Source organism: Mobula hypostoma, chromosome 7 (assembly GCF_963921235.1).
Source record: "Mobula hypostoma chromosome 7, sMobHyp1.1, whole genome shotgun sequence".
NCBI classification, from domain to species: Eukaryota; Metazoa; Chordata; class Chondrichthyes; order Myliobatiformes; family Myliobatidae; genus Mobula; species Mobula hypostoma.
The window spans coordinates 123150336-123175805 of record NC_086103.1 but is presented as its reverse complement, the minus strand read 5'-3'; the positions used below and the strand labels follow the sequence as shown (position 1 = coordinate 123175805).

Genomic DNA, 25470 nt, shown 5'->3' with positions numbered 1-25470 from the left:
ATGGAAGTTTACTAATGGTTATACAGTATAAAGCCCTATTTTCCATTCTATTGGCACTAAATTGACTTATTATTTATATTCAATTATTTAAAGCTTTATTTAAATTGTTTCACACATAACCATTTTCTTAATAACATGGTATTTATTGTATATTGATCCTCACACCAAAACTAGTTTGGAGCAGAGATCAGTTGGATAATAGCCAATCTGCTATCCAGACATAATATTGAATAAATAATAAATGTTAATAGAAGTATATTTGTTGGAATTCTGCATGATGGAACTAGGTATTCACTTTAAACCTTATTGTAAAGATACGTTAACCAAAAGGTCCTGCAGTTGCAGAGATTGAAACTTAGAGAGAAAATTAGTTAGGCAGCTTTCTGTTAAGAGGAGTTTGGGATTAGGTAAAGGTGGGAGAGACAACAGGAGATATGATCAGGAAGTTGAGAGGCAGGTTCTGTCAAGATGACTTAAAGAGGTTAAGGTGGGTAGCAGATCAGAAGAATTAAAAGTAATTTGTCAAGGAAGAAGGTTATGGTGTTTCATGTGGTCAACAGCAAGGGAGAGAAGAGGGTGCAAGCAATTGCCAAGAGAAAAGAGATCTACTGAGGACATACACCATCTTGTAACTCCCCTGCAACAGTTCTGGGAGAATCCTCATTCCTTTAAATAACAAAGTAGGCATCAGTTTTTGAGCGAGTGATATAAAAATGACTGTTGCAAGCCACTGTCTCTGCTTCTGAGGCTTGTTCTTTCTTGGCTGTCATGTAGCCTTTTCAACTTCTTGTCAATTTGAGCTGAAAATAAGACTATCTAGTGTTCCGTGGGATGGAGTCAAGAGCCCTTGCACTTTGCTCCTTTCAGATAAAATTTCCAATAGGTACTGACTGCCTGTCCATTGTTGATAAGCTCTCCTCCATTCTTGGCTGTAAACAGGAAGGAACCTTGGGTGTTAGGCACTTGGATAGTTTTGCAGCATTGAAACATTCATGCCATTTTGCCTTTTTGTTGTGCCTTCAGTCAGCTAAGCTCCAAGTCTCCCTCTGCTAAAGCACTACTTTAATTTCCTTAAAATTTGACCCTTTAACAATGTTTAACCATCTCTCTTAATACCTCTGTTTTAGTGTTAATTTTTAATTGATTGCCCTTCCGAGGAAATGTATATTTATTTTTCAAACTCCGGGTGTTGCTGGTAAAGCAAAGGTTTATTGTTTATCCCTAAATCTCCTTACACCTTGGACAGCTGCAGTCTTTCTGGTGAGAGTACTCCTGCAGTACTGCCTAAAAACAGGCCCTCAGTCCACAATATCTGCACCAAACATGACGCTGAATTAAAATAATTCTCCTCGGCTCCATTCTCTGCATATTCATGTGACTATCGTAACAGTCTCTTAAATGCCATTGTTGTAGCTGCTCTCATCATTATCACCTGGCAGACTTTTCCGGGTACCTACCACTTTCTATGGAAGAAAATAAACCTGCCCAATAGATTCTGTTTGAACATTCTCTCTCTCTCTCCACTTAAATGTACATTCTCTAATACTTGATATTTCTATCCTGGGGAAAAGATTCTGACTGTCTGCCCTGTACATGCCTCTCATGATCTTATAACTTCATTCACATTTCCCTTCAGCCTCCAGTACTCCAGAGAAAGCAACTCAGATTTGTCCAACCTTATAGCTAGTACTCTGTAATCCTAGCAGCATCCAGATCAATCTCTTCTTTCACCTTCCAAAGCCTCCTTCCTGCAATGGGATGACTGGAAACTGCACACAAAACTCCAACTGGAGCCTAGCCAATGTGTCCTATGGCTGCAACATTACTTCCTGACACTTGTACTCAGTGCCTCAACCAATGAAGGCAAGTATGCCAGATGGATGGCATGGTAGCTTAGTGGTTAATGCAATGCTTTTACGGTGCCAGTGATCACCAACTGAAGTTCAGTTCTACATTCTCCACATGAGATTTGGGGTTTCTTCTGGGTGCTCTGGTTTCCTCCCACATTCCAAAGACATACAGTTAGAGTTAGTAAGTTGTAGGCATGTTATGTGTGCGCCAGAGGTGTGCCGCCACTTACAGACTACTCCCAGCATAATCATCTTAACATAAGACCATAAGACATAGGAGCAGAATTAGGACATCTGGCCCATCCAGTCTGCTCCGCCATTCAATCATGGCTGATCCTTTTTTTATATATGTTGGTTGTTGACACAAAATGATGCATTTTACTGCATGTTTCAATTTACTTGTGAAAAATAAAGCTAATCTTTGCTCTGACCTTTACTCATATGCCTTCTTTACTACACATCTACTTGCAATTGCCACTTATAGTAAGCTATGAGCTTGGACTTCAAGCCCCCTCTGTACATCAATATTGTTAAGGGTCCTACCATTAGCTGTATAATTTCCCCATCCATTAGACCTCCCAAAGTGTAACAACTCACCCTTGCATGGATTAAATTGCATCTGCCATTTCTCTGCTGATAACTGTATTTAATCTATATTTTGTTATATCCTTTGACAGTGCTCAACACTGTCCACAACACAACCAAACGTTGTGTTCAAAGGTTTCAAAGGTACATTTAATGTCAGAGAAATGTATACAATATATATCCTGAAATTCTTTTCTTCGCAACCATCCACGAAAACAGAGTACCCCAAAGAATGAATGACAGTTAAATGCTAGAACCTCAAATCCCCCCTCAGCTCCCTCCATCCACACGAAGCAGCAGCAAAGCAATGATCCCCCCTCCCCTACCAGCAAAAATCATCTGCACCCTCTACTGAGCACTCAAGCTTACTAACCCACTCATCTACGTTTTCATACAAGTCATTTACATATCACAAACAACATGCATTTGGAAATCTTTTTGACAAGCATATCTATGCAGAGAATGGAAGGATATCAATCATGTACAGAATCAGAATTAGGTGTATTATCACCAGCATGTGCTGTGAAATTGAAGAGATTAGTTTTAATCTGGGATCGTGCTCAGCCTAGGCATTGTGGGTTGAAGGGTCTTATCTGTGTTGTACTGTTTCATGTTCTTAAGAAAGGCAGGTACAATAACAAGATTCAAGATTCATTTGAATAATTATATGGATAAAGATTAGATTTATTTGTCGCATGTACATCGAAGTATATATGAAATGCTTCTTTTGCATCAACAATCACAGTCCAAATATGTGCTGGGAACAACCCATAAGTGCCACCATGCTACTGACACCAAAATTGAATGCCCACAACTTACTAACCCTTACTAATCCATACGTCTTTGGAATGTGGTGTTGGATCTCCATTTAATTTTTGATCTTCAGGATTCTTCCTGGTGTCGAGAAAGGTGAGGAGTCTTAATTCCAAGATTTCAGTTTATTTTAGGGTATAAATGAACAATCAAATACTAAGCAAACTAAATAAAGAGCTGAGAAACAATGCTTAGGGGAATTGATGTTATGGGGGGAAAGACAAAGGAATAAAAGAATAAAAGAAAGAAAGGATGGCATTTCTGGAAAATCTCTCACTTTTATAGATAAGATAAAAGAAATCCTTTGACAGGAATGAATTAATAGGCTACATAATTAAACAATTACATTATGTGGGTAATGTGCTAATACTTAGCCAATGAAAAATGAGAAGGGTGATAAATGACTATCCCACTTTCTACCAGTGTGTGAGAAAAATACATGAGTTTGTTAAAAAAATAAATCCTATAAAAAGTATTACTAAAAAACGACAGTGGTTTCCAACAGTGGGAGTAAACCAGATCACCTGGAGGAAATCAGAGCACCTAGATGAAACCCACATGGTCACGGGAAGAACTTATAAACTCCTTACAGACAGTGGCGGAAATTAAACCCCTATCTCTAGTGCTGTAAAGAGTTATGCTAATTGCTACTCTACAATGCTGTCCCAAAAGGTTTAAAGGGATCCAGCCAAATATGGGCAAATGCATCTAGTTTAGGTGGGCACCTTGGTAAGCATAAACAAGTTGAATCAAAGGGTCTGTTTCAGTGCTGTATTACCTTGATCCTTAACACACAGAAGAAAATGAAAGGGTTTATTTACTTTCAAATTTGTCTCAAAAATTAGCATGAGATTTCAGCTCCACTATGTTCCTAAATAGCTTTGAAACAAGGGATCATGCAACACAGGGAGAAGCATTCTTTGAATTGACTAGCCCAAATGACAGTGATTGGATAGTATAAAATGTGCAAATTAGGTTGCAGAATCTGACAACAACTATTCATGCAAAAACATCATCTACACATGTTTTTGTAAGAGGTTGAGAGCTTCATTTAAAATACAACTGTTTAAAAAAAAACTTTAGAAAATTAATGAACAAATGATTTTGAGAACATTTTAATCAATTAATTTGTTCACATTTGATATTGCAGATCTTTAAATTTTTATTACTTTGAGAATATTTGGGTAGGATTCTTTTTTAAAATCATGAGGGAGTTTGACAACAAATTGATAGTTAGATGTGAGTATGCTGTTATGGTGTTTTCCAAGAGAAAAATCTGAATGAATTGTTTCTAAGAAAACATGAAAAGGATTAACGTTTGCTGTTAGAAATTCTTTCCACATACCAGTTTTTCTAAACATAAAAAACTACATGATGTGTAATCTTCCAAATGATAGTTAATACAGATTTTCCAGGGAAATAAATTGAACTCTGTATTATCTAGGTCAGAATGAATTAGTTTAGTAACATAGTATTAAAAGACCTTTCAGTAAATTTATTGATGTTTATTAATTTAATTTGCTTTCTTTTTGGTTATGGAGCTAAAACAATACAGTATGGAAGTTGCTAATATAGAACAAGCTGTTCAGAAGGTTGAAGAGGAAAATCTAGAAATTTTGAGTCAATTGTTTGATTGTCAGATCAGTGACCTGAATAGATGCAGGTAACACTTGTGTTTTGCTTAAATTTCTCTCACCTTATCTAAAGTAGATAATATAGATTAATATACTAACTCCTTATGCTCGGTGTATCCATTTTTAGACCATAATCTTTTTAAAGCTTTGATATCATTACTGTAGTAATTACTAGCTAAAATTTCAGTAATATGCCTTAAACTAACTTAAAGTATTTCTGTGAACTTAAGGATCAAAGTTAAAGTTCCAAGTTCAAAGTAAATTTGTTATCAAAGTACATATGTCACCATATACTACCCTGAGATTCATTTTCTTGCGGGCAGTCACAGTAAATACAAAGAAATACAGTAGAATTGATGAAAAATGCACAAAACAAGGGCCAAACAATACTGCTAAGAATATATATATTTAATTTTTGAACTCTTTGTTGATTATAATTTAAATGCAGAAATTGTTAAATGTTATGCTTTGGTAGAAAAATTGAGGAGTAGCTATATATATGCATGCAGGATTTGTGCTTTATAAATCATAGTATTGAATAAATGAACTTTTAAAATGTACAGTTTTTGTCCAGTTCTGGCCACCGTACTATAAGGGAAAAATGTAAACACCTTACAAAGGGTGCAGAAGAGACAATTTCAGTTATATGGATGGAATGGTGATAATGATGTGGTTCTCCTTGTTTCAGAATTGATTAAGTAGATATCTCATAGAAGTTTTTAAAGTCATGAGGGGTTTAGACAGGAGATAGAGAGAAACTATTCCTGCTGGTGGAAAGATTAAGAAAATATAGTGAAGCTCATCAGCAGTGAAGCTGAAAGCAGATTAATTTGTGGTACCCAAAAGAGAACTGCATCCTCAGTGGCCACTTTATTGGATCTATCTGTACAACATACATAAATATCTAATCAGCCAACTCCATGCAAGAAAAAAAGCAGACATGGTCAAGAAGTTCAGTTGTTGTTTAGGCCAAACAACAGAATGGGGAAGAAAAATGTGATCTATGTGACTTTGACCATATGATTGTTGGTGCCGGACAGGGTGGTTTGAGCATGTCAGAAACTACAGATCTCCTGGGATTTTCATACACCAGTCTAGAGTTTACTGAGCAAGGTATGAAAATCAGAGTCAAAAAAATAGCCAACGAGCGGCAGCCCTGTGGGCAAAAATGCCTTCTAAATGAGAGAGGTCAGAGGAGAATTGTCAGACTGGTTCTAGCTGACGGGAAGGTGACAATAACTCAAATAACCATGTATTACAAAAGTGGCGTGCAGAAGAACATCTCTGAATGCACAGCAGTTTGAACCTTGAAGAGGATGGGCTATAGCAGCAAACGACCACAATCATACACTCAGTAACCACTTTATTAGGTACAGGAGGGACCTAATAAACTAGCCACTGTGTGTATAATTGTTCAAATTAAACAATCACTGTTCACAGGAAGGGGTTAGTGGCTTAAGATGAACTTGATTCCTCATATATTGAGGTGGGACAGACTTGATGAGCCAATGGTCCTAATCTGTGCTGTTGCATTCTACTATTCGTTGAATGTTTTGGAAAATATAGCCTTTTTCAAAGGATGCAACTTCATTTTTTATTATTAATTAAATATTCATGGAGCAATTGATTTGGTTTTCTTCCTAAACTTTTTAGTCATCTTACGGTGCTTTATGTCTGTTGAACAGGAACTTGATTGAGATTTGTGCAGTTCGACCTAAAGACCGTGACACCGGCTTATTGGAAGGTGCTTCCACTGAATTACATCACAGAGGTGAAACTTCAGGTAATAACAATAAAGCATGCGTTTCTAAACCACTTAAGTATTCTTCTAAAGTAGAAAATCAACCCTCTTTAATAAAATTTGCACTGTCATGTTCTACAACGAATTATAGAAAATATAACAACTTTAAAACAAGCACAGAGTTAGAAAATTGAAAATTAGATATTTATTAATTTTTTTTGCATCAACAATATTTGTACACTTGATATTCAATTAACACAGTTTCACTTAAAGAACAAAATACAATCATTTGGGATCTAGTCAAAGGAAAAGAAATCGATTTTCGCCTACCACTCTGCCTTAGCTAATGGATCTATACTTTGTTATGTTGGACAACACCAAGAAGAGGAGCTCAGTGAGTAAGAATACAGAATGTATTCTGAGTGGAAGGTTTCAATGCGCATCAACCATAGCTTCGTGGCATCTAAATCAGCTGAGTTCTGAAGGAGGCAGGTTATAAAAAAAACCAGAGGAAAACTGAACCTTTTCCCTCTTTACTTATTTGTTGTAGATACACCATTCTCTATACACTGTCATGAATCAGAATCAGAATCAGGTTTATTATCACCAGCATGTGTTGTGAAATTTGTTTACTTAGCAGCAGCAGTTCAATGCAATACATAATAAAGAAAAAGAATAAATAAATAAATATATTTGTGCAAAAAGCAGAAATAATATACTTTAAAAAGTGAGGTACTGTTCAAGGGTTCAATGTCCATTTAGGAATCGGATGACAGAGGGGAAGAAGCTGTTCCTGAATCACTGAGTGTGTGCCTTCAGGCTTCTGTACCTCCTACCTGATGGTAACAGTGAAAAAAGGGCATTACAATTTAAACACAAAAGATTTGTGGATGGTGGAAATTCAGAGAAACACACAAAATATACTGGAGGAACTCAGCAGGTCAGGCAGCATCTATGGAACAGTTGACATTTTGGGCCAGAGATTCAACTGTTTATTCACTTCCATAGATGCTGCCTGACCTGCTGAGTTCCTCCAGAAGTAATTGGAATTGGTTTATTCTTGTCAGATGTGAAAAGCTTCTCTTGCATTCTGTTCATAAAGATCAGATCATTAAAACAGTACATTGAGGTTGAACAAGGTAAAACAATAACAATGCAGAATAAAGTGCAGTGCAGGTAAACAAAGCATGATCATAGTGAGTTAGATTGTGAGATCAACGGTCCAACTTGTCATTCTGGGAAGTCATTCAATAACAGCCAGGTCGGAGCTGTCCTTGAGCCTGGTGGTTCATGTTTTCAGATATTTGTATGACAGAAGGGGGAGGAGAGAGAATGTCCAGGGTGGAGTCTTTGATTATGTTGGCTGCTTTCCTGATGCAGCAAGAACACAGAATACAACCGCACAGACTCCATAGAGGGAGGCTGGTTTCTGTGATGTGCTGAGCTACGTCCATAAGTCTGTGTTTATTGAACAGAAATCATCCAATACAAATGCAGTCAAGTTACAAAAAAATAATCAGGCAGCAGTGGTTAGAAGGACCAGATCATCCAGCTATCAGAAAAGCTCATGAATGAAAACCAGTCAGAGGATGGGCAGCCTATTTATGAAGAGAAAGGACATGTGCTACTTTGGACTGACATGCTACACCCCAATGTGACAGCATACAGAGTTTAGAACTGTAGACAGTATAAAACTACTATCACTGCAATCTGCAGCCTGTAATTTCCCTTTAAGAAACATGCTTTTGAACAGTCTAAACGAAGTAGTGATCTTACAGTATTCCGAAGGACACTGCAAACTTGACTCTCAGGAATGCAGGTACGGCATCTTGAAGCGGACAAAGGTTGCCATCGCTGGAAGAGTGGACTTCAAGCCAGACTAAAGCATCAGGACATGAAACTACCACTCCCCAGCATCTTGTTCGCTGATGTGTATAGTCACTGAAGAACAGAGGACCTAAGAGCAAGGTTGCTGAATCAGAGTGAAATGAGGGATTGCTGTATTTTCTGTTTCAGTGAGACATGGCTCACTCCAGACACACCAGATATAGTAATTCTTAATCTACCAGGTGGATCGAATTGCAGAACATTTAAATAAGGCCAGACATGCGGGGCTGTGTTTCATGATAAACTCTTCATGGTGCTTGGATGTAGATGTCTTGTGGCACTCTTTTTCTCTCAACTTAGAATATCTAATGATTAAGTGCCGACTATTCTACTTACCAAGTGAGTTCTCCACCTTGATACTGACTACAGTTTACATACCCCCATAGGCAGATGTTAAGAAAGCCCTTGATGTATTGAATGCCATGATTAGCAAACAAGGAACAGGCTACTCAATGCCTTTCACATCCTTGCTGGGGACTTCAATCATGCTTGCTTGAAGAAATCTCTGCCCAATTATCATCATAATATCACCTGCAGCTCCAGGCATCCCAACACAGTTGACCACTGCTACATTGCAGAATGCCTACCATTCCATTCCTAGACTATTTTTTGGGAAATCTGATCATCTGGGTGGCCTTCTTCCTACCACCATACCGGCAGAGTCTAAAGAGCAAGGCACCAAAGGTAAGGGCAACAAAGAGGAGGTTACAAGAAGCAGAGAAGCAGCTATGTGATTGCTTCAAGCTGGTGGGACTGGGCTATGTTCAAGGACTCAGAGGATCTGAATGAATATGCCACGCTTGTCATGGACTTTATAAAGACACCCGTGGATAAGTGTGTCCCCATAAAATCATTCAGTGACTTCCCCAACTAAAAGCCCTGGATGAGTCAAGGGAGCTGCAATCTGCTGCCTTCAAGCCTGGCAACCAAGGAAAGTACAAGAGGCTCAGGTATGACTTTTGGAAAGCTGCCTCACATGTGAAGTGGCACCTTTAAGCTTTCACTTGGACAGTCTGAGGTACCCAGTTGCTTTGATCATACCAGTGCCCAAGAGGAATGTGGTAACGTGCCTCAATGACTATTGTTTAGTAGCACTTACATCCACTAAGCTGAAGTGCTTTGAGAGGTTGGTGATGAAACATAATCTGCTTCTACCCGAGTGACTTGGATCCACTCCAATTTGTATATGGTCACGACAGGTCGATAGCAGATGCTATTACATTGACTGCTTCAGTCAACTCTGGAACATCTGGATGGTAAAGGTACATACATCAGGATGCCCTTAATTGACTACAACTCTGCATTCCACAATCATCCCCTCACAACTGATCAATGAGCTCCAAGACTTGGGCTTCGAAACTTCCTAATGCATCTGGATCATCGATTTCCGCAACTGCAGACCACAGTCAGTTCGGATTAGCATTAACATCTCCTCCACAATCACCATCAACACAGGTGCACTGCTTTATTCTTATAACTGTGAGGCTAAGTACAGCTCTAATCCCATATTTAAGTTTGCTGACAACACCACTGTTGGCTGAATGGTGCTACAACAACAACCTCTCAATATCAGCGAAATCAAAGAGTTGGCTAATGACCACTGGAGGTCCATGAGCCAGTCGGCATCAGGGAATTGGAGGTGGAGAGGTCAGTAACTTTAAATTCATTGGTGTCATCATTTCAGAGGATTTGTCCTGGGATCAGCATTTAAGTGTCATTATAAAGAAGGCATGGCAGTGCATCTAGTTTCTTAGAAGGTTGCACAGATTTGCCATGTTATCTAAATTTGATGAACTTCTATACATGCACAGTGGAGAGTATCCCTGACTGGTTGCATCATGGCTTGGTATGGAAACATCAATGCCCCAAAATAGAAAAGCCTACAAAAAGTAGTGGATACAGCCCAGTCTATCATGGCTGTCCCCACATTTGAGCACCTCTACAAGGAGTGCTACCACAAGAAAGCAGCATCCTTCATCAAGGGCCCCCACTATTCAGGCCATGCTCATTTTCTCTTGCTGCCACCAAGAGGGACAGTGGCCTCAGGTCCCACACCAAGTTCAGAAACAGTTATTACCCCTCAACAATCAGGTTCCTGAACCAACATGGATAACTTCACTCAGTTCAAAACTGAACTGATTCCACAACCTGTGGACTCACTTTGAATCATTCTCAATATTATTTATAACTTTATTGTTATTATTTTGTACTTTCACTGTTGGTCATCTTTTACACATTGTTTGTTTGTCCGTCTTTGTGTGTAGTATTTCATTGCTTCTATTGTGATTCTTTGTATCTACTGTGAATGCCCTTCAGAAAATTATCTCAAAGGAGTATATGGTGGTATATGTACATTGATAACAAATTTACTTCACGCTTCTGTTGCTATTGACTTATTGCCCTGATTTCAGGCATATTATACAGAGGTGCAAAATAAGTGGTGTATGTTACTTATTCACAAAAATGTAAAACTCAATAGTCTGGAGCTGATTTTTGTTGCCAGCCAGCACTGATAGAGAAATTGCAAGTTGGATGTTGGCAGGTTTTGTTAATTACAAGAAGCGTTGTTTGGTAATTTAATAGGATGTTACATTTCATAAAAGAAGAGTTGCTTTTTTATTAATGTGGTTGGACTTGAGTTTTTAAAAGAAGAAAAATAAATTCCATCTAGAAAAAAAAGCCAGCAGGTAGGACTTCCTATGTACCTGGTCATTGTTTCTTTGTCCAAGATTCTGGGGAGAACCAGAAAGAAAGAACATGCCATATAAATTGCAGTTCCGACCTAAAGTTAGAAGTGGGGATATTTGCTGATAAATGCACAGTTTTCCCTACCATTTGTAGCTCTCACATCGTGAAACACTATCCTTACATGCAGCAATAAATGATGAGTCACATAAGCATGAGGCAAGGATCATTTCTATCAAAAGAAAGTCTAACTACCTTCATTTGACATTCAGAGATTTGCCAAATTTCTTACTATCATCCTGGAAATTGTGATTAGAAACTTAATTGGACCAGTCACAAGAACACATTAGGTATCTTGCAGTGAGTGACTCATCTTATGATTCATGTTCTATCAGAATTATAAAGCACAGAAACCCAACTTCAGCGCAGCTCATCTATGCCAACCAAGGTACCTACCTATATGATTCCCAATGCCTGTGTTTGACCAGTATTTCTCCAAACCTTTACCATCCATGTGATGCCCAAATGTATTTTAAAAATTGTAATTCTGTCTACCTCTACTACCTCCTCTGGCAGCTCATTCCATGTAACCACTGATCTCTGTGTGGTAAAACTTGTCCCTCAGATACCCTTTTAATCGATCCCCTCTTACATTAAATACATGTCCTCTAGTTTTAGAGTCCCCTACCCTAGGGAAAAAGACTAATTATCTATCCTTTCTATGCCTCTCAATTTTATAAACTTTCATAAAGTTTATGTAGGAAAAAGTTAAGTTGTCCATTCCAGGCAACATTCCTGTAAACCTTTTCTGTTTCTCCTAACTTAATCATATCCTTCCTATAGTGTGGCAAGCAGAACTCGCACAGAATACAAGTATAGCCAAACCAACAATTTATACAAATAGCATCACAACTCTTACACTCATGCTGTGCACTCAAGAATGCATGCTTAGCAGTGGAAAGAGTGAGCAGTTTCAAGTTCCTGGGTGTCAACGTCTCTGAAGATCTATCCAGGGCCCACCATATTAATGTAATTACAAAGAAGGCATGACAGCGGCTACATTTCATCTGGAGTTTGAGAAGACTTGTTATGTCACCAAAGACTCTTGCAAATTTCTACAGATGAACATTGGAGAGAATTCTAACTGGTTGCATCACCATCTGGTATGGAGGAGCCACTGCACAGGATCGGAAAATTATGCGGCAAGTTGCAAACTCAGCCAGCTCCATCATGGGCATTGGCCTCCCCAGCATTGAGGACAGTTTTCAAAAGGCGATGCCTTAAAAAGACGGCATCCATCTTTAAGGACCGCCATCACTCAGGACATGCCCTCTACTCATTGCTGCCATCAAGGAGGTGGTACAGGAGCCTGAAGGCACACACTCAATGTTTTTTGAACAGCTTCTTCACCTCCGCAATTAGATTTCTGAATGGACAATGTACATGTTTTTTCTTTTTTTTTGCTCTCTTTTTGCAATACTTTTTAACTTTAGTTTTTAAATATTGCAATGTACTGCTGCTGCAAAGCAGCATATTTCATGTCATATGCCAGTGAAATAAAACCTGATTCTGATTCTGCTGCATTTGCTCTCTGGTGCCATATATAAATCTGTCTCCCCTATGCCAATGAAAGCATGAATGTAAGGATCTAATTTTAATTCAAATTGCAACACAGGGTTTTAGGTCTATATTTTTATTTATCCACAGAATGAGAACATCACTGGCAATATTGTCCATTCCTAATTGTTCTCAAGCTGAGGAGACAGTTAGAAATTAACAATACTAATGCATCTGGAGTGACATAAGCCCAAATCAGACATGTGTGCTGGAGTTCTTTCACCAGAACAACAATCTAGAAGATTCGTGATCACCACGTAGCCCAGTTTTCTCACTTAAATTTTAAATTTCAAATTTGACTCCTTAACTTTATTTCCAACATCTTAGAGATACATGAGAAATGTGATGAAATAATGACCATGTATCTAGATATTTTTAGGTTTAACAACGCTAATGAAATTTTACACCATCCAAAACAAAAACAACTTGCTTGAGGGTTTTCCATCATCCCTCCACATGCTTCCAGAGTGATTGCAAACCATCAACAGAATGTGCTGCAACAACTCAAATCCTCTTGAATGCATAGCTTTCACTTTCATTTGCAGCTTTTCAGAAAACAAAGTGCCCTATCCTTACTTGCAGCAAGAAATGATAATTGCCACACAAGCCCCAGGCAATGACCATCTCTATTAAAATAAAGTCTTAAACATCTGCATATAACATTCAAAAACTTCAACATCACTAGATTTCCCCATTACCTTCCTAGGATTAGTGATTAGAATTCCAATATGTGACCTTTAAGCTAGGAGAACAAAGGCCTTAGGAGCAACATCACTGTCAATCAAGTTCTATCACAGTCACCTCTGACTCTGGCTTGGAAACCTATCTTTCATCATCTCTGAATCAAAGTCATGGAACCACCAGCTTCCTGAACGTGATTATGGATTGACATAAAATGCTGCAGTATGCACTGACACCCACATTCTGAGACAATTTTAAAGAATCATTGCATAGGAAAGTATTCTGTGCTTTTTAATTTTTTAAGAAAATACACAATTTGCCCAGCTGATGTGGTTAATGTGAAATTAACTCGATTAATAATTTTTAATTCAATTATTTAAGTCTTAACTAGTAATTCACTAACTTGTGTCATTTACTCAAACAGAACTGCATCATAGAAGACAACTATAACCAGCTCTTAAATACTGTCATATACAATTAGCACTTGCAGTCAATGTCAAATTTCTGCTCCACAGAATACTTTGTTAAATAGGGAAACCAATCAGTCATAAAGGTCTACAGTGGATTTCAGTTAATTGGGACACATCCGGAACAATATATTTTGGCCCAATTAAGCAGCTGCCACAATTTCATAGAAATAGTTAAAAAGGAAGAGAAAAGGTAAACTACCATTTAACTGAGTAACAAATTATGTATTTAAATGAAATGCAGAACAAATTAGAACAGGACCAAAACTACTACAGTACTATAAAATTGTGTATTAATTCCTAATAGTTATTGATGGAGGAATTCATTCAGAATACGCTGATGGTGTCTTTTGATTGTCTGTAAGTGAACAAAATCAGCGCAGACACCTAGTGCATATAATACACTGCCTTCAAACAGTGCTTTTGATGATTGCATCTTCCAAACCTTCATTTTCATTATAGCATTAAAGATGATTGTTGATACCTTCAAATTCTTTGTACTTGTTGAAGTAGAGAAATCATTTCATTTTCACTCCCAACCGTTTCTGGCATCTGCAAGCCTGAATGCTTCAAACCGCAGTGAACAAAACATTTCTGAATTTCTTACTGTTTATTACTCATCTATTATCAATGACAAAAATCTCTGCTTTTTGAGCACAAACAATAGCTACATGACATATGCGCAACTGACACTAGTTAGAAAATGTTCAGCAAAAGTCTCCTGTCTCAATAAAGCAGCATTTTGCCCAAATAAACGATGGGAATCCATCTGTTTTTATTCGATAAGAGTTGTCCCAAATAAGCAGTGCCCTAATTAAACATAATCCACCATAATTGTATAAATGCTCTTCAAAAAGATATCTCCAATTATTTTTGAGACCTGGGAACTAAAGGAATCTGATATTTCAAGACGTTAAGGGATTTTTTTCCCCGCAAATTTCACAACATGCTGGTGATGTTAAACTTGATTCTGATACTGATATACCATAACAGGTAAGCTTGCTTCTGTTACGGTATCTCAGTATCAGAATCAAGTTTAATATCACCAGCATGTCGTGAAATTTGTTGTTATGTGGCAGCAGTATATATTGAAATACATAATAAGTAAAACTGTGAATCACTAATATATAAGTGATATATAAAATAGTTAAATAAGTAGTGCAAAAAAAGTTGTAAATAGTGTCCATGGGTTCAATTTCCATTCCGAAATCTGATGGCAGAGGGGAAGGAGCTGGTCCTGAATCACTAAATGTGTGCCTTCGGGCACCTATGCCTCTTCCCTGATGGTAGAATGAAAAGAGAGCATGTTCTGGTGATGGGGATCATAAATGATAGATGCCGCCTTTTTAAGGCATCGCTCCTTGAGGATGTCCCAGATGCTACGGAGGCTAATGCCCACGATGGAGCTGACTGAGTTCACAATGTTTTGCAACTTACCTCCATCCTGTGCAGTAGCAACCCCTCCCCCCTCCCCCAATCCCACCATGCCAGATGGTGATGCAGCCAGATAGAATACTTTCCACAGTATGTCTGTAGAAATTTGCAAGTGCCTTTGGTAACATACTAAATCTCCTCAAGATCCTGATAAAATATAGCCACTGTCTTGCCTTCTTTGGAATTTCATCGATATGTTGGGCCTAGGATAGATCCTTAGAGATGTTGATACCCAGAAACTTGAGATTGCTCACTCTTTCCACTTCTGATCCCTCTATGAGGACTGGTATGTGTTTCCTCGTCTTACTCTTTCTGAAGTCCACAATTGGTTCTTTGGTCTTACTGACATTGAGTGCCAGGTTGTTGCTGCGACACCTCTCAATTAGCTGATCTGTTCACCTCTGCAAGCCTTCTTGTCACCATCTGATATTCTGCCAACAATAGTTGTGTCGTCAGCAAATTCATAGATGGCATTTGAGTCGTGCATAGCTACACAGTCATGGATGTATTAGAGTGGGCTAAGCACACATCCTTGAGTTGAGTCAGTGTTGATTATCAGCAAGGTGCAGATGTTATTAGATCACATGGACTGTGGTCTTCTGGTGAGAAAGTCAAGGATCCTGTTTCAGAAGGAAGTACAAAGGCTCAGGTTTTGGAGCTTTTTGATCAGAACTGTAGGAAAGATTGTGTTAAACGTTGAGCTGAAGTCAATAAACTGCATCCTGACAGAAGTATTAATTGGTGGTCCAAGTCTGCAGGAAGAGCCAAAGAGATTGCATCCACTGTAGACCTATTGTAGTGATAGGCAAATTGCAGTGGGTCCAGGTCTTTGCTGAGACAAGAGCTGATTCTAGCCATAACCAACCTGTCAAAGCACTTTATCATCATAGATGTGAATTCTGCCGGATGAAAGTCATTCAAGCAGCTCGCCGTGCCAGTCCTGGGCATTAGTATGATTGTTGCCCTTTTGAAGCAGTTAGGATCTTCTGACTGTAGCAATGAGAGATTGAAAATGCCTTTGAACACACTGGCCAGTTGGCTGGCAGAGGTTTTCGGAGTCCTACCAGGTACTCTATTGGGGCCTGTCGCCTTGTGAGGGTTCACGCTCTTGAAAGACAATCTGATGTCGACCTCTGAGACGGAGATCACAGGGTTACCGGGGGCTGCAAGGATCCTCATAGCTGTAATTATTATTCTTACTTTCAAAGTGTACATAAATGGCATTGAACTCATCTGAGAGTGCTAGTTTATCTACTACCAAAGTCAGGTATTTGAATATCACGAAACAAGTCACCATTCAAAGATCAAAGTTCAAAGTAAATTATCTAAGTAGATATGTCTTAGTCATAGAAAAGTACAGCACAGAAACAGGCCCTTCAGCCCATCTTCTCCATGCCAAACCATTTAGATCGCCTATTCCCATCAAGCTGCACCGGGACCTTTGCCCTCCATACCCCTACTATCCAAGTACCTATGCAAACTTCTTTCAAACATTGAAATCGAACTTGCATGCACCACTTGTGCTAGCAGCTCTTTCCACACTCTCCCAAAGCTCTGAGAGAGGAGGTTTCCCCTCATGTTCCTTTAAACCTTTTATTTTTCACTCTTAACCCATGACCTCTAGTTGTAGTCCCACCCAACCTCAATGGAAAAAGCCTGCTTGAATTTACCTGATCTATACCCCTCAAAATTTTGTATACCCTTATCAAATCTCTTCTCAATCTTATATGTTCCAAGGTATAAAATCCTAACCTATTCACTTTCCTTATAACTCAGGTCTTCCAGACTGGTAACATTCTTGTAAATTTTCTCTGTTCTCTTTCAACCTTATTTACATCTTCCCTGTAGGTAGGTAACCAAAACTGCACACAATATTCCAAATTAGGCCTCACACTGTCTTATACAACTTGAACTGAACATCCCTTCTCCTGTTCTCAGTGCTTTGATTTATGAAGACCAACGTTCCAAAAGTTTTCTTTATGACCCTAGCTACCTGTGATGCCACGTTAAAAACTATCCTTAATCAGTCCATGTCTATCCATGTCTGGTCCCTCAGAATACCTTCCAATAACTTTCCCACTACTGATGTCAGTACTGGCCTATAATTTTCTGGTTTATTTTTAGAGCCTTTCTTGAGCAGTGGAACAACATTAGATTGGCTATCCTCCAATCCTCTGGTACATTACCTGTCACAAAGGATGATTTAAATACCTCTGCTAGGGCCCCTGCAATTTCTGCGTTTGTCTCCCACAGGGTCCGAGGGAACTCCTTGCCAGACCATGGGGATTTATCCACCATAATTGTCCTCAGGACAGCAAACATCTCCTCCTCTGTAATCTGTATAGGGTCCATGAAGTTGATGCCTCTTTGCCTCACTTCTATCGACTGTGTCTGTCTCCTGAGTAAATGCAGAAGCAAAAAAAAAAATTAAGATCTCCTCATCTGTTTTGGCTCCACACATGGATTACCATTCTGACCTTCCAGAGGACCAAATGTGTTTCTTGCAATCCTTTTGCTATTAACATATCTGTAGAATCTTTTAGGATTCTCCTTCACCTTGTCTGCAAGGGCAACCTCATGCCTTCTTTTAGCCCTCCTGATTTCTTTCTGAAGTGTTCGCTTGTATTTCTTATACTCCTTAAGCACCTTGTTTATTCCTACCTGCTATACACCATTTTTTTCTTAACCAGGACCTTAATATCTATTGAAAAACAAGGTTCCCAACACCTGTTACCTTTATCTTTTATTCTAACAGGCACGTACAGGCTCTGTACTTTCAGAACTTCGCTTTTGAAAGTCTCCCTCTTAGCAAGTACACTTTTGCCAGAAAACGGCATGTCTCAATCCACACTTGCCAGATCCTTTCTGATACCACCAAAATTGGCCTTTCTCCAATTCCAATTCACAGCCTGAGGACCAGACCTATCTTTTTGCATATTTACTTTGAAACTAATGACGTTATGATCACTAGATGGAAAGTGTTCTCCTATTCAAACCTCTGTCACCTGCCCTGTCTCATTTCCTAATAGCAGATCAAGTATTGCACATGCTTTCATTGGGACTTGTACATACTGATTACACAACACATCATATACAACTCTGAGATACATTTTCTTGCAGGTATACTCTATGAATACATAACAGAATAATAACCATAATATCATCAATGAAAGACTGCATCAGATTGGCTGTTCAACCAGTGTGCAAAATCCAATAAACTCTGCAAATACAAAAAGTATGAAATAATAATAATAATAAATAAATAAGCAATAAAGGTCAAGAACATGAGATGAAAAGTCCTTGAAAGTAACTCCGTAGGTTGTGGGAACATTTTAATAATGGAGCAAGTGAAGATGAGTAAAGTTATTCCCTTTGCTTCAAGAGCCCGATGGCTGAAGTGTAATGACTGTTTCTGAACCTGGTGGTGTAAGTCCTAAGGCTCCTGTAGCTTTTTCCTGATGGTAGCAGCAAGAAGAGAGCATAACCTGGGTGCTGGGGGCTCCCTGATAATGGATACTGCTTTCCTGCGATAACGCTTCTTGTAAATGTGCTCAATGGAGGGGAGGGGAATTCTTTGATGGCATGCCGAATCTTTGCAAAGTAGAGGCGCTGCTGTACTTTCTTTGTAATTGCTTTTACAGGCTGGATCCAGGACAGGTCCCCTAAATTGATAATACTGAAGAATTTAAAGTTGGTAACTCTCACCACTTCTGATCCTCCAATGAGGTCTGGCTCATGGTCCTCTAGCTTCCTCCACCAGAAGTCCATAATCTGCTCCTTGGTCTAACTGACATTGAGTAAGAGGTTGTTGTCGTAGCACCACCTAGCTAAGTTTTCAATCACTCTCCTATATGCTGAAACATCACCACCTTTGATTCAGCCAGTGAGAATAGTGTCACCAGCAAACTTGAATATTGTATTGGAGCTCTGCTTAACCGCACAGTCACAAGTGTAAAGCACAGCCTTGTAGTGCACGTGTATTGGCGGAGATAGTGAAAGAAATGTTGTTGCCAATCCAAACTGATTGGGGTCTGCAAGTGAGGAAATTGAGAATCCAATGCACAGGAAGGTATTGACGCCAAGTTCTTAAGCGTATTGATTAGTTTTGAGGGAATGATGGTGTTGAATGCCGAGCTGTAGTCAACAAAGAGCATCCTGACATATGCATCTTTGCTGTCCAGATGAGTAAGGAGTCAAAGAGATGACATCTGCTGTGGACTTGTTGCTCTGCTAGGGAAATTGGAGTTGCTTCTCTGATGTTTTATCACCGTGGATATAAGTGCTACTGGATGATAGTCATTGAGGCAGGTTACCATGGTTTTCTCAGGCACCAGTATAATTAAAGTCTGCTTGAAGCAGGCGGGTATTTCAGTCTGCCAAATCGAGAGGTTAAAGATCTCAGTGAACACTCCAGCCAGTTGATCAGCACAGGTCTTTAGTTCTTGGCCAGGTACCCCATCTGCACCAGATGATTTTCAAAGCATCGGGGGTTGTGGGAGTTTGTGATGGTTCTTCCGTGTTTTGTTAGTCAAAGCGAGCATAAAAGGCATTGAGCTCACCTGGAAGAGAAGCCCTGGAAGGGTTGATAGCATTCAAGCCCTGCCACAACTGTTGAGCATTCTTCATTGATTCAAGTTTAGTCTGAAATTGCCTCTTTGCCCATGAGGTGGCTTTCCAGAGATGGTACCTGGACCCCTTGCAACTTCCTTGGTCACCGGACTGGCATTTCTCTGACCTGACCTTCAGCAAATTGCAGATCTCATGATTCAGCCAGGGCTTCTGGTTGGGGAAGACTCTGAATGATTTGGTGGGGACACACTCACCTACAAATATTTTAATAAAGTCCATGACCACCATGGTGTATTCATTCGGATCCACAGTTGAGTCCTTGAACACGGCCAGTCGACTGTCTCAAAGCAATCCTGTAGCCGATCCTCTGCCTCCCATGACCACTTCTTTGTTGTCCTCATCTCTGGAACTTTACTCTTTAGCCTCTGCCTGTATGCAGGTAGAAGGACAGCCAAGTAGGGAGGATTTCTCTTCCAACCCTGCATAAAACTGATGGAGCCGATACTCATTTGAAATGAATATCATCTCCTTCTTAGTTTCTCAGAAAAAGAGATAACTTGCTTCCAGACTGGTTTTGTGGTTTCTGAGGTGGCTGATGAGGACATTATGGAACCATAGACACTTCCACAGTTTGGAGCAAGTGGGTGAGAAACGTGTAATAGGGCACAACTATTTTATCACTGAAGCACACATAATGTATTCCTGATGCATTCCTTTGTGGTTCTCAACACGATCACAAATACTCCTCCTCTGGTTTGAGTGGCCATGGGTTAAATGTTGGTGGGGAAGTTGCAATTCTTGAAAGAAGCTTTGAACTTTGTGCACTGGATAATTTCTTCTCAAGATAAGAGTTTATAAATGAGGGTCTGTTTCATGAGTGTTTTCAGGACTGAAAAATTTATGTAGGTAACTCACCAAAACCAATAGAGTGACAGTGTTAGAGGTGTTGATCTGTGCTGTTGGTTGGGTTATCCCTCCAGAGAATTGAGGATTTTGCAGAGGCAGCATTTTTCCAGTGGTTTGAGATGTCTGCTGTAGGTAGCCATTGTCTAAGCAGCATATATCCGGTTAGGGATCACTGATGCCCTGCATACCGTTGGTTTCAGACCAGGTCTTAAGTCTTGATGTACAAATACCCTTTTCCCTCAACAAGGTTGTGCTAGCATATTGAATGTTGTGGGAAAAATATCATTGATATAGGAAGAGGTGCATATTTTCCTGGGTTTCATCATCAATTTTTATTGTTGAAGGACAGTGTACTGAAAACCACAGAGTTGAGAATGTTGAGTTTAAGACCCATCCTCTCATAAACCCTGGTGAACAAAAATGACGTTCTGTAGTAAAGCTTCCATGAATGCATAAATACAAGAGTCATCTTCTGGAATTCAGAAGAATGAGAGGAGATCTTATAGAAACATATAAAATTATGAAAGGGATAGATAAGATAGAGGCAAGAAAGTTGCTTCCACTCATATGTGAGACTACAACTAGGGGACATAGGCACAAGATTTGGGAGAATAGATTTAGGACGGAGATGAGGAGGAACTGCTTTTTCCAGACAGCGGTGAATCTATGGAATTCTCTGCCCAATGAAGCAGTGGATGCTACCTCATTAAATATATTTAAGACAAGGTTGGATAGATTTTGGCATAGTAGGGGAATTAAGGGTTATGGGGAAAAGGCAGATAGGTGGAGATGAGTCCGTGGCCAGATCAGCCATGATCTTATTGAATGGTTGAGCAGGCTCGACAGGCCAGATGGCCTACTCCTGCTCCTATTTCTTATGTTCAAACTGTAGCTCAACTACTTCGTTTTCAGTGACTTTGACTCTTGAACATAGTCACCTTAAGTTGAGCAATATCTTATATGCTGCACCTCACCGCTAACAAATTCACGGAGATGTTTGTTGGAAACCAGACATAGCATTGCAGAAAGGAACATTTGGAATAGTACTGAGGTATGGCAAAGGCTTGTTTGACACTTTCTTCACCAAGATTGGTTGGTATTATAGCTTGCATGTTAGCATGAATCAAGTTCAAGAACTTGAAGAGGTGCTCCCTAGTCCCTCAAATTAATGAAGCTGGAGGCTTTGTTGAGGTTGAAGGCAGGCACATAGAATGACTTGCTGCAATCTACATTTATCTTAGAGTTGTTCCATCTTGGAGTACATTTATCAAAGAAGAACTTATCCATTTTGCTTTGAGATAGATGGAATCGACACTATGATTAAGGATACAGCTTTTAGACCCTGAGGTGAGATAGTTAACAAGAGAACTGATGATGATTTTCCCTGTGGCAGACAACAAGTAAAGCCCTCCGTAGTTACCATTGTTGGGCTTGTCTTATTTCTCAAAAATGGTCATGATTTCAATGTATGAGTTTCCTCTTCCCACTGGTGGGAAATGTGATCATGGATTTGATAAACTTCAATTGCTTTGAGCACCTTCAAGGTTTATTTTTTGCCAAAGATGATATATAGAGATCTAATTAGTAGTGTTCAAAAGAACTGAATTGAGCAGAGTCACATTATGAAAAGCCAATCACAGAAATAACCTGCTTAACCTTGAATTCACTTATTGATTTATCTTAGCCATTTTTCGTAAAGACAGTGAAAGTAGTAATTATTTTTATTATGAAAGGAAAGTTATTAGATGTTGTGGCACTCTATTGTGGTACACTAAGGAGCAATTTTCAAGATTGAATCTATCAGGTTCTGAGGGAAGCAAAAAGATCATTGAATTACTGGAGGAAGGAATGAACATTTAATCCAAGAGGTGAATTTTAAAACATTGAGGATGAGTTGGTGGAAAAGAAGCAAGCAAATGCATGGGCATGTAAAGGAGGCTAAAGATGAAAACAGTGCTGCAAGTATTTGCATTCAGTACTGAATAAGTCATGACTTCCTCATCTAACAATAAGAGAAAACTAATGAGGTAGTAATGAATTGATAGAAGTATGATTAGCCAAAATGTTGAAAGTAGTTCTATCTATGGGATGGCACCAGAGCTATATATAGATGGGAAAATGGGAATAATCTAATACAGATCCCAGAGACACTAGGATTACATGGTACAAAACTTGAGAAACAAAATCTCTCATGGAGCTTCTCAACAAAGGATAGGTAAGAGAATAGAATCAAGGTTAGTTTATCCACTCAGACTAGTTAAGGACAGAAACATTGTTCTGATCATGTAATTCATCTTCCTCTAAACAAGAGGCAAGTCAGTTATCTTCACCTAACTACTGACAAGAAATAAACCACCGGTAGCAACATTTTGGTGTAAGAGGACAAAATCTGGGTGCACTGTGGCAAAGTGATACCCCTCCCAAAACCTTAAACCAATTAACCATCCTGAAAGGAAAACTGAACCCTGAAATGGATGGATATGGCCAAATCAAATTTCGAGATGCTTGACTTTATATCAGTTAGAACAATTTGCTTGACCAGTACTCACATTTCTGGATTATCCACGGCATCATCCACATCATAGGGATAATAAATATTTCTGAGCAAGTAGCTGCTGATGCGGAACAGATGTTGGAAAAAGAAAATAAACTCATAAAAGGAGGATTAGATCAGTGTGCAGGATCCACAGAGGAGGTAATATAGTGCAGTGAGAAAATCCAGCTCCGATTAAGAGTAGAAAATTGCATCCATAGTGCTTTGTATTTAGGAATATTAATTTTCACTGTTTGCAATGTTTTTATGAAACCAGATGTATACAATAGGATTTAAAGATTGGCACCAATTTTAGGAAATATAGAGAAGACAACGGCAACAAAGTACAAGTTGTTAAACTAGTAGAGTAGGATCTTAAACAATAAGCTAATTTCAATAGACAATAGACAAAGGAGGTGTGATATTTAAGTGATGTCCTAGCTTGGAGAAAATCTGGAGAGAGGTCTTTTTAACTTTATCCCATATACTTAATTGCTATTTGGAAATTAACCCTCTGATTGCTCTTTTCGGCACCTCGGAAGAAGTTGACACGTATCTGAGTCCGACTAAACGTCGTACATCGTCTTTTACCTCTCTTTTGGCCAGATGTGCAGTCCTTCTTAAGTGGAGAGATGTTGCCCCACCCACTCATACTCAATGGCTCAGAGACATTATGTCCTGCTTAGACCTTGAAAAGCTTCATTATTCACTTTTTAATTCGGATATAAAGATCGAAAAGGTGTGGGGACCTTTTCTTGAGTATTTTCATAATTCCCATTTAGATTAAGGGTTCATCCCTCCTTTTTTTTGGCATTTAAATCCCTTACTTCCAGCTTCTTTCGGTTAAGACTTAGGTTTTTTTTACATGTAAGCATATTATAGCTCAGGTAGTAGGCAATATACCCTCTTTTTATAAATACAGCTCTGTGGTGATAAAAGTTCTGATCAACTTATCTATATATCGTAAGGTTGGCTTGGAGTTGGGTAGTGGGAGGGTGGGGTGGTAACTAATTTTATATGATTTTACTATGGATGCTTTTCCTCAACTGTTATGAACTGCATGTAACCGGGTGACCGCTGAATCTTATTCATTATCGTTAAAAGTGTACTTAGGCATCCATCCGGATAATGCTAGAATAGTTGTCTGTGCCTTTAAGTGTTGACAGTGATGTCATTAGGCACACGCAGGAATGTGGGGAGACTATTTTTGTTTTCTGCAGAAGCTGGTGGGGCTTTGGGATTACGTTCCTCCCAGAGATACTGGGCATGGTGAGGAAAGAATTTCACCAGTGAAGGCATTGGCACTGGAGACCGTGGCTTGTTCAAAGCTCCTTACTGGCCAAGTAGAATTGCCACTACCGTATTAGTTTTGTGCAGTTTTCTTTATGTATCTCTATTGTTACATACTTAAGGAGATCTGTTTTTTTTTGTGAAAATGATGTAATAGTCTTTTGGAGGTCACCTGATGTGATTTTCCCTCCAATGTGAGGTCACGTGATGACATGTGCCCCGTGACTATATAAGGGTCAACTCAGGTGACGCAGTAGGTTTTTGAGTTTGTAGATTTCCAGGTAGAACGTGTTGTGCCTCCTTTTCTGTTGCGTGTTTGTTTTTGTGATGCAGTTTCATTTTTAGAACGGAAGGTGCGTTCTCTTACAAGATTATTGTATTTGAACTGGAAATTTGTGGCTGGAAGTGCCAATTTACTCAATTCTGACAGTTTTGAAGGGAGATTGAAGAATTCATCGAAGTGAAGGATCGAGAGAAGTCGGCATCGGTTGGCAGTTTAATAAAGGATCAACCTTATTGAGTCTTCATTGAAGAGAACCTGCATTGACATAACTCTTGCAATAGCGCAGTGAGTTCATGCACAAAGGCTCTCTCTCTCTAAGAGGAATTTAAGGTCAGTCGATTTAAACTGTTTATTTTCGGCATCAGGAATCCTGTGGACAGAACCGGCAGTAAAGGTGCGTCGGTGAAGAAATCCTACTCCAGAGAAGTCTCTCCCAATTGAATGTATAAAACTGTTGGACATTCGAAGTTATTGCTTTAAGAACTATATCTGACT

At 39.1% G+C, this 25470-nt stretch overlaps 1 protein-coding gene across 4 annotated transcripts in view; it reads left to right on the top strand.

Annotated features, from left to right (window-relative positions):
• ccdc83 (coiled-coil domain containing 83) overlaps positions 1-25470 on the top strand; it is a 115818-nt gene that overhangs the window by 42860 nt on the left and 47488 nt on the right. For all 4 annotated transcript variants that reach the window (XM_063053934.1, XM_063053936.1, XM_063053933.1 and 1 more), the window contains 2 exons: positions 4790-4911; positions 6568-6665. In XM_063053934.1, coding sequence (XP_062910004.1) covers positions 4790-4911; positions 6568-6665 — 220 coding nt within the window. The remainder of the gene's footprint in view (positions 1-4789; positions 4912-6567; positions 6666-25470) is intronic.